Raw genomic sequence first — 10,112 nt, 5'->3', positions numbered from 1 at the left:
CAGTGACTATGTCAGAGCACTTACAAAAGGTGGGTCAGTTATCCTACCTTCTCAGTCAATTTAATTTTGCAGTTGATTAGAAATCATTAAACTGGAAATAGATATAAGCTAGATGATCACTATCACTAATGAATGAAAGTAAAGTACAAAATTAAACTAGAAAACTATTTAAAATTTTGCATTTATTTGCTGCTTACTTCTTTTGTGCAATTCAATACCAACGGTATAAATATGCTAGCTGATACTTGTATCTTTGTACTTTGGCATAATGACTTTACTTGGAAAAAAAACTTGAAACTAACATGCTGTAAGAATTTGTTTTGATAGATGGTAAGAAATTCTCACTGCTTTATGCTATAAATCAAGAGAAGTTGAAGATTCATGAATAAATCATAATCTATAATATAGTGAAGCATAATTATGTTTCAAAATGTGCATGGAGGAAACTAATGGAAACAACTCACGCTTTTGTTCTTCAGATTATTTTACTTGAAATACTTTATAATTAGAATCCAGCTTGTGGAGTCAGTCATGAGTCTATTGATTTTAACAAACTAATTTATTAGATTAATTTGGCTCACTTAAAAAATAGCAATCTTTTCTGAAAATGTTTATTAAAATACATAGAAAAGGTCTTTACTATAACTAAAAGTGCCCAAATATAATATGTACCATGCTATAATAGTAATTACATACAATATATTTTCAGAAAAAATGATAATGTTCAGATTAAATGCAGGAAAGAAAACATCACATTTTAACATTTAATATTTCCACTGATTCTTCATGCTCTGCAATTAGAAGATAATTTCACTTGTTTAGTTTTCTATCTATTCCAGGAGATTTGTGTTGAAGTTTTTTTTCGCCATTAGAAACTGTGATTCTCTATGGGACCTTTTCAGTTTTGCACGCCGATTTTGAAACCAAATCTAAAGTTAAGGAAAAATAAAATAGGTCTCAGAAACATTATTTTATTATTCTTAACATTTCAACACCATGAATAACAACTAAATTTGAAAATTACCTGGATTCTGTCTTCCTCTAGATTCAATTTTCGAGCTAAGTCTTCTCTAATATCAATGCCAGGATAGCAGTTTACTCTAAAGACATTTTCTAACACTTCAATCTAAGAATAAGAAAAAAAAAAAATGTTGATATTCAGTATGTCACCAAAAATGAGCTTTAACTTCTAGAGTAAAATGACTACATTTAAATCTGGGCAATTAATCTGGATGCCTTTTTAAAAATGATTACCTGGAAATTGTTAAAATATGATAGTCTATTGTTTCATTAATAAAGCTTCTAAACTGAGATACCAAAGTGAATGGGCTTTTGCTCAACTTGATGTCAATTAAAGCCTTTGTATTATCATTATTGGGTGAAAAAACTTCCCACCTGGTTTTGAGTAAAAGCAGTTCTTGGTCTTCGGCCTCTATACCAACTCAACTCTCTTTTCAAAGACAGTCTTTCTGAGGCTGAAAAGTAATTTTCATATTTCGAAGCTCTTTCTTCTGGCATTGGATGATCCACCATGCTGGGGAATGAAATCCCACTGGGAGGATTTGGGACATGTAGACATAAGTTACCATCTTTCCCTAAAAACAGAAAAATAAGCCCTATCTTAGATGGTCAATCTTATGTTCCACAAAGTTCTATAGAGGTAGTTTCAGGAACTCATCTTTCTTTTCCTAGTGGAATTCTGCGATTCACAAGAGAATTGCCCCCCATTAACCAAAAACCAGTCAAAAATGAAGATCCTGTCTTGGTAATACTGCCTCTTTGGTCTCTGAATGTCATGTATTTTTCAGTGAAAAGAGATTTCAAATATCTGATGTGTCAAACAGGGAGAGATCTTCTGAAGGCAGGTTCTTGGTATTTCCTGTGAGTGAACTTATCCACTTCGCTCAATCCAAAGCTGATATTCTTTTCACTTCCCCTAGGACTCAGCTGGAGGCATTAAAGTCCTAGACTCTGGCTGGGCGTGGTGCGTCATGCCTATAATCCCAACACTTTGGGAGGCCGAGGCAGGCGGATCACCTGAGGTCAGGAGTTCCAGACTAGCCTGACCAACAGGGTGAAACTCCCCCCCTCTACTAAAAATACAAAAATTAGCAGGACATGGTGGCCTGTAATCCCAGCTACTCGGAAGGCTGAGGCAGGAGAATCGTTTGAACCTGGGAGGTGGAGGCTGCAGTGAGCCAAGATCATGCCATTGCACTCCAGCCTTGACAACAAGACTAACACTCCATCTCAGAAAAAAAAAAAAAATAATAATAATAATAAATAAAATAAAAGTCCTAAACTCTAGCTCTATGTAGTATGAAATAAAGGGCAAATTAAACACTGTAAATGAAGTAACAAAGAATTGAAACAACTAAGCTGTGGCATACCTGAGAAGCTGCAGGTGTCTGCCCAGGGCCTGTGGGGTTTCCTTAATGGAACACAGTCTTTCTTCTGGTCCAGTCCTAAGATTTTCTCAATTGAAAAGGAGCAAGTTGAGGGTTTGCTTTCTCCGAGCTGAGAGCCTTCCTGAAGGCTGGGAGACATCCTCTTGTGGTCTGCACAGAGCAATAGCTCCGGCCTCTGCTGGCTCTGCCCCACGTGTATAGGGCTGGGATCTTCCTGCAGTTCACCTTATAGCTCCGCTGACAAGGGGGCTGGATTTAGAACGTCACTAATTAAAATCCTGTCTTAGAAAGTTTTAGCATGTCAATGAACACTTGCCCAGCCAGCAGCTTAAGGAGTTAATTGTTTATTTGTTTGCAAGTAATTAGCAACTAATGGCTACACCAGGGGGGCCACCTACAGGGACAAAAAGTGTTATCTCTCCTAAGCAGAACACAGACTTAACTTTCTCGAAAGAAGTGATGCACAAATGTGGCACTCCTCTTTTATTTGAAATCATTAATGTATAAAATCATGCTTTTTATTCTGAAGTTTATACTTTCATGGGCTCCACTTACCTAAACATACAGGCAAGATACGAGAGCAGTCGAGTAATAAATAATCTAATTTAAGTGAATTTTCTTCCAAGGAAATTGGAAAAAATAATAATCTCTTAATGCTATTACAGTAATTCTGATGAAAATGCCTGTTTTTCATATGCATATGTAATAGGGAATGTTGTCAATGAAAACACAATAGTATTTGGAGTGCAGCATAGTGGAAAAGGTTGGCAATGTTATTAACACGGAGTGTAATTGTCTTCCAAGTGCCTGGATTAATTCATAGGAACAGTTGCACCAATTATTTTAAATAATTAATGGGCTAATTCCTTTCCTTCCTCTTTTCTTTTAAATGAGAGAGATACAAGTTTATATGAAGGTTCATATGTAATCACCTCCAAGCAACTTAGAAGCATGACTACTTAAAGTGAATACTTTCTCTATCACAGTTATTTTAAAGAAAAGAACATAGTTTGCTTTCTAAAGAAAAATTTATCTCTGTTGATCTTTTGAGGGATGGGCAGAGGATGGAGTCTTTCAAGATGATAAGGCTTGTGAAAATAAGAACAGAATGTTTTAATTTCATAATCCTAAGAAAACTTGAAATTAAAAGAAAAGTATAACTGCTGATTGGGAAGATTTTGAACTGGCTGTTCCCCCCGCAAAGGTATGCTTGTAGTTCTTGTACTCTGCTCCTCCTCTTCTTCCAGTACCTTCCTGAAGATACATTCAAGTGCCTAACTTTATTCATTATTTAAACAACTGCTGGTCTTTCCTTCAGGGAAGGGGAAAAAGAGTCTCCACTCATAGAGGAAATAGCCTCTATAGGATGGAGCTCATCTTCATCAGCTTTTATCCTATTATGATCTCACAAATATTGAGCTAAATTCCTCCTGATGAAAGCTCTCGGGTAAATAATGGATCTCACATGCAAAACATCAACAGGCACATGGATTTATAAATATACGTGTAAAACCATTCTGTGGATGAATAAACTGGTGAACATTTACACCTCATGGAGATTTTGTATATAGTGCTGAGATGTAGATTGTGCAGAGGTGGGGGGTATCTTAATCTGGGATGACTAGGAGGAAGTGAAAGAATACAGGACCTTCTCAGTTTTCTTTCTCTCCTTTGAGACATTCATTATTTCCTTCCCCAATTGGTTGAGCACCTACTTAGAATCAGAAAAAAACAAAATACTACCTTGCCTTCATAGAGCTCACAGTGGTGCAGGGTGGGGGACAGGAAACAAATAATAATTATAGGTAAATTATCTAGTATGTTAGCCAGGGTAAGAATGGGAAAAGGAAACAGGTGAGCCAGGTAAGATGAATTAGTGTAGGTGGAGGGATAGATGTCAGTGTAGGCGTCACTGAGCCCCTGAGCCCCGCAGTTGAGTGCCTCAGAGGCACAAGGCAGAAGGATGCCACAGCGCATGCCAGAGCAACTCCAGTTTTCAACTTCTTCTTTATTAACAAAGATGTTCCAATATTTTTATTCAGCTTAAATTGATTTTCTTTGGATTTACATAATATCATTTTATATATGGATGAGTAGATGAAAATAAAAAGCAGGAAAAATTATCTAAAAATGTGAGGGAAGCATTTTCTCATATACTCACTCAACAGATTTTTGTTGGTTGGTTGGTTGGTTGGTTTGAGACAGAATCTCACTGTTGCCCAGGCTGGAGTGCAGTGCCACCATCTCAGCTCACTGCAACCTCCACCTCCTGGGTTCAAGCAATTCTCCTGCCTTAGCCTCCTGAGTAGCTGGGATTACACATGTGCACCACCACGCGTGGCTAATTTTTCTATTTTTAGTAGAGACGGGGGTTTCACCATGTTGGCCAGGCTGGTCTCAAACTCCTGACCTCAAGTGATCCACCTGCCTTGGCCTCCTAAAGTGGTGGGATTACAGACTTTTACAGGGCACTTAATGTGTGCCAGACATTATTATAGGTGCTAGAGATCAGTGATGAACAAAACATGCTAATTTCATGGCATGATAAATACACTGAAAGTGGTGAACAAGGTGATGCGGATGCAACATAATGGCAGAGGGTGACTTAAAGTATAGTGGTCGGTGGTCGATGGTGGAGGAGGGCCTGAGGAAGTGACATTTTCACTGAAGATGAGCTAGCATGCCAAGAGCCTGAGAAAAAGCACTGCGCTGAGAGAGAATGGCAAGTACAAAGGTCTTGCAGTTGAAAATCACTTGGAATGTTTGAGGAGGAAGAAGGCAGTAGCTGGAGTGAAGTTAGTGATACCAGGTGCATTTGGAGTGCCAGGCCAGGTTGGATAGTAGATGGCCTTTATAAAGGACATGGTAAGGAGGGTGCAAAGAGAAGCCAGGGTAGGGTTTTAAGCTGGGACCAAAATGATAGAATTTATGTTTTTAAACCTTACTCTGGCTGCTCTGTGGAAAGGGATTAGAGAGAAGTGGGTGCAACCAGGGAGATCAGCTGGGAGTTACTTATTCAACACATATTTACTAAGCATATACTACCTGCTAGGCATTGTTCTAGGTATGAGGGATACAGTGGTGAAAACAAAGACAATTGTTTAGCGGCAAAAGATGATCCTTTGAAAAAAGTGTGAGAAGAGAAGGTAGATTTGGAGAGAAGTGCAATTCTTTAGAAGGTTACGGGAGATTGAATAATCGAATACTTGGTCCCAAGTCTTCAATCCCCATAAAATCTTATACAACCATCCCCTTGCTGTGGTTTCATGGTGAATACAGTATACTTCCCACCTCCTGATTTTGGGCTTGTTTGTGTGACTGGCCAATGGGAAGTGATGAGAGCAGAAGCTCAGTGTGCCCATTTGGGTTTTTTTTGTTTTTGGTATTTTTAAGACAGTCTCACTCTGTCACCCAGGCTGGAGTGCAGTGGTGCAATCCCTGCTCACTGCAACCTCTGCCTCCCAGGTTCGAGCGATTCTCCTGCCTCAGCCTCCCATGTGGCTGGGACTACAGGCGCATGCCATCACACCTGGCTAATTTTTGTATTTTAGTGAACAGTGATCAGCAACCAAATGGTAAACATGGGGTCACCTCCAAGGGCAAATAACTTTAGCATCAAAAACCAAGATATTAATCCTCAGACTAGCAGTAGGTGAGAGAGCTGAAGACTCCTCTTGGTTCCTAGAAAAGGCAAACTAAACCCTCTCTGGAGGAAAGCATCCCTAATTTAGGTCCACAAGATTTCCACAGATTAAGAGCAAACAAACATAAGCTCATAATCAAAGATCATCAAGCACGTGAGACCAGCCACCTCATGAGGGAAAGCCAGCAGAAATGAGATTTATAGCTTGTTCCAGAGACTGCTAGTTGTCCACCAATATCCATTCTATCCTTCCTCAGTAGTAATATAATTTTTTTTTTTTTTTTAGTTTCAGTCTGTTGCCCAGGCTGGAGTGCAGTGACATGATCTTGGCTCACTGCAACCTGCACCTCCTGGGTTCAAGCAATTCTCTTGCCTTAACCTCCTGAGTAACTGGGATTACAGGTGCGTGCCACCATGCCTGGCTAATTTTTTGTATTTTTAGCAGAGATGTGGTTTCACCATGTTGGCCAGGCTGGTCTTGAACTCCTGACCTCAAGTGATCCAACCCACCTCAGCCTCCCAAAGTGCTAGGATTACAGGCATGAGCCACTACACCAGGCCACAATATAGTTTTTAGGTAAAGGTTGATAATGACATTTCCCAGACTGTCTTGCATATAGGTGTGGTCATGTGACTTCTTACCTCTGAGATGTGAGCAGAAGCAACATGTCTAACTTTCAGGCTCAGCTATTAAAAGTTAGGGGTGACCCCTCTGTGTTCCCATTTTCTCTTTTCTACTGTCTGGACTGTGGACAAGACGGTGGGAGCTGATGAAATGTTGAGAATAGCAGTGTAATGAGAGAGAGGACTTGAAGCCCTGTGGATTGTGGATTGGACTTTCCCTATCAGTACCGGACTACCTGCTTGGACAAAGAATAAATGTCTGTCTTGTTATTTGGGGTCTGTAAGTTATAGCAGTCAAGTCTATACTGTAACTAATATAGATCTAGAAGAAATTCAGATATGGGAGTTAACAACAACAGAATATGAAATATCTAACAAGTGAAAGTTTAAAGAACTAAAAGTTAGAATCATCAATAGGGACAAGCAAAAAGAAATGATCAGAAATGACTGGGAAGATTTTAAAAAGAACTAAATGGAATTCATAAAATTAAAAATGCATATAATTATTAAAATACACTCTGGATAAGTTAAAGAGCATTTTGGGTCATCATGAGAGCACCCTTCCCCACACCCTGGCCCATACTCACTGTTATAAACATTTTAAATTATTGCCAATATGACACATAAAATAATTTGTTTCACATTTCTTCAAGTAAGGTTGGGCATTAATTTCTTTACAGGTTTATTGGTCAATGTGTATTTCTTCTTTTGTGAAATAATAGTGTATTCCCTCAGCCCATTTTTCTATTAAGGTGATTTTTTTGCTTGTTTCTTCACTTTCTTCAGAAGGTGGGGGTGATGGTAGGGACTAAATGGGAAGAAAAATGAGGAAACTTTTTGGGGTGAGGGTAAGGTTCTATATTTTGACAGGATTTGGATTACACAGCTGTATGCATTTGTCAATACTCATTGATTGGTACTCTAAAATTTGTTCACTGAAAAATTTTATCTATAAAAGCATAAACAAGTATTAACTAGTCAATGTTATGTATGCTAAAGAGTTTAAGGGGGAAGTATATTGATGGCTACAACTTTATTGATTGATTGATTGAGATGGAGTCTCGCTCTGTTTCCCAGGCTGGAGTGCAGTGGTGCGATCTCAGCTCACTGCAGCCCAGACTTGTTTTACGCATTTTAAAGTAAGTTGTAGGCCAGGCACGGTGGCTCACGCCTGTAATCTCAGCACTTCGGGATGCTGAGGCGGGCAGATCACTTGAGGTCAGGAGTTCGAGACCAGCCTGGCCAACACAGTGAAGCCCAGTCTCTACTAAAACTACAAAAATCAGCTGGGCATGGTAGCACACGCCTGTAATCCTAGCTACTTGGGAGGCTGAGGCATGAGAATAGCTTAAACTGGGGAGGCGAGGTTGCAGTGAGCTGAGATCATGCCACTGCACTCCAGCCTGGGTGACAGAGTGAGACTGTATCTAAAAAAAAAAAAAAAGAAAAAAATGCATAAAACATAAAATGGATGGATGGATAAATATGCTTTCATGATCACTCTTATTCAACATTATTGTGTAATTCTGGATGATGAGAACTTCTAAACCAATTGAGTTTTCTGGGATGATGAAAATGTTCTTCATCTGAGCTATCCAATATGGTAGCCACTAGCTACATGTGGCTAATGAGCACTTGAAATGTTGCTAGTGCAACTGAGGAACTGAATTTCAAATGTAATTAAGTTTAATTTAATTTAAACTTGGACAGACACACATGGCTAGTGGCTCCAAACCGAAGAGTACAGACAGAGAACATTTCCATAACTGCAAGAAGTCTTACCAGATAGTGCTGGTCTAGAAGTATAGAACAAAATTGAAAATAGTGATGATAGGCTGGGCATGGTGGCTCACATCTGTAATCCCAGCACTGTGGGATGTGGAGGCGGGGTGGATCACCTGATGTCAGAAGTTCGAGACCAGCCTGGCCAACGTGGTGAAACCCTGTCTCTACTAAAAATACAAAAAATTAGCTGGGTATGGTGGGGCTTGTACTCCCATCTGCTCGGGAGGTTGAGGCAGCAGAATCGCTTGAACCTGGGAGGTGGAGGTTGCAGTGAGCTGAGATCGCACTATTGCACTCCAGCCTGGGCAACAAGAGTGAAGCTCTATCTCAAAAAAGAAAAAAAAAAAAAAAGAAAAAAGAAAAGAAAAGGAAAAAAGAAAAGGAAGGGAAAGAGAAGAAAATAGTAATGATAAAAACAAAAACCAAACACCTTTGTTTTGTTCTGACATGAGAAAAGTATTTCACCATTAAAATAGTATCTTCTGCTGGTTTCTAATAAATGCTGTTTATTTAGCACAATGTTATAATGAATACAAATGCAAAATACCGAGCTTTATTGCTTCTCCAGCATTTTAGCATATTTGTGTTTAATCTTCTCACAAATCTTTTATCATTTGGTAGCTGATAAAACAGAAATTGAGAGTAACATTGTAATACCAGAAGTCACTAACTAGGAAGTGGCAGAGCCTTGACTTGCATTTTCTGCTCTAAATCCTGTTTTATTGACTTCACCAATTAATGGCCACCGTAACATCTTCACCAATGATCTCATAGTATAAATATCAAAGTGTACTAATCAATTAAGAAAAAAACTGTGAGAACTTTGCATATGATACTCAGTATCTTTCAACACTTACTTTGATATGAGAAAGAAAAGTCTGACATATTGACATTAGAGAGAAGAGGTTTTAGGAATAAAATTGGACAGTCTATATTTCAAATATCTATACATACAAGATGAAGTAAAAACTGAGAGGTTTATGTTTTTTCTTGTTTTAGGAACATGAAAGTCCATTCATGTTTTGATAAATATTTATTTTTAAATTGTGTATTTCAGTTAATATCCAAATCATTAACATCAGGAAAAATGTACTAGGTCTGAGGTGTTTTGGCAAAGATTTCTGTAAACCAGCCATACAAGTATTATGCTGTAAGCGTAATAAGAAATGGAATAAGCAAAGCTCCAGTGAACCTTGCCCCTTCCTTACTTTTGCATAGGAATTGCACTGATTTCATACTTTCAGTATTTTTAATGTTAAAATGTATTTTCTAAAATATAAGTTTATTTTTTACTGCAATGCCTTCAGTGTTTCCTAGAACAATGTCCAAGTAGACATTCAATAAAATTTGTTGAATAAGTGAATTGAATGGATGGATGGACAGATGGGACGAGCAAGATGTGACATCTGAAACCTGACATGCAACGTAAATACTGTACTAGTATTGTTTATTATTTAAGTTTACTTGAATAGGGTTTAACTATTGTTGCCATTGTTTTTTAATGTGTAAAGTAATCCCAGTTTTCTGTGAACTACATGTGTATCACTCCAGGGCAATCTACAAAAGAGAAGACATTATGGCATTCTGTAACTAAAATTTAATAAAAATTGAGATAGGGCATTCATTTAAAAATCTGAGTTGAGGACAGGTGC

At 38.3% G+C, this 10,112-nt stretch overlaps 1 protein-coding gene across 3 annotated transcripts in view; it reads right to left on the bottom strand.

Annotated features, from left to right (window-relative positions):
* Positions 1–466: 466 nt before the first annotated feature.
* HESX1 (HESX homeobox 1) overlaps positions 467–10,112 on the bottom strand; it is a 28,162-nt gene continuing 18,516 nt past the window's right edge. The window contains exons 2-5 of one of the 3 annotated variants that reach the window (XM_011998408.1): positions 2,391–2,657; positions 1,396–1,595; positions 1,025–1,126; positions 467–929 (exon numbers count right to left, since the gene is read on the bottom strand). In XM_011998408.1, coding sequence (XP_011853798.1) covers positions 831–929; positions 1,025–1,126; positions 1,396–1,595; positions 2,391–2,547 — 558 coding nt within the window. In that variant the 5' untranslated portion in view covers positions 2,548–2,657 and the 3' untranslated portion in view covers positions 467–830. Of the gene's footprint in view, positions 930–1,024; positions 1,127–1,395; positions 1,596–2,390; positions 2,882–10,112 lie in introns of those variants that run through there. The other 2 variants (XM_011998407.1, XM_011998409.1) reach the window with 2 other exon arrangements.

This window comes from Mandrillus leucophaeus, unplaced genomic scaffold (genome assembly GCF_000951045.1).
Source record: "Mandrillus leucophaeus isolate KB7577 unplaced genomic scaffold, Mleu.le_1.0 Scaffold57, whole genome shotgun sequence".
Lineage (NCBI taxonomy): Eukaryota > Metazoa > Chordata > Mammalia > Primates > Cercopithecidae > Mandrillus > Mandrillus leucophaeus.
This window is presented reverse-complemented; position numbering and strand designations above follow the sequence as displayed.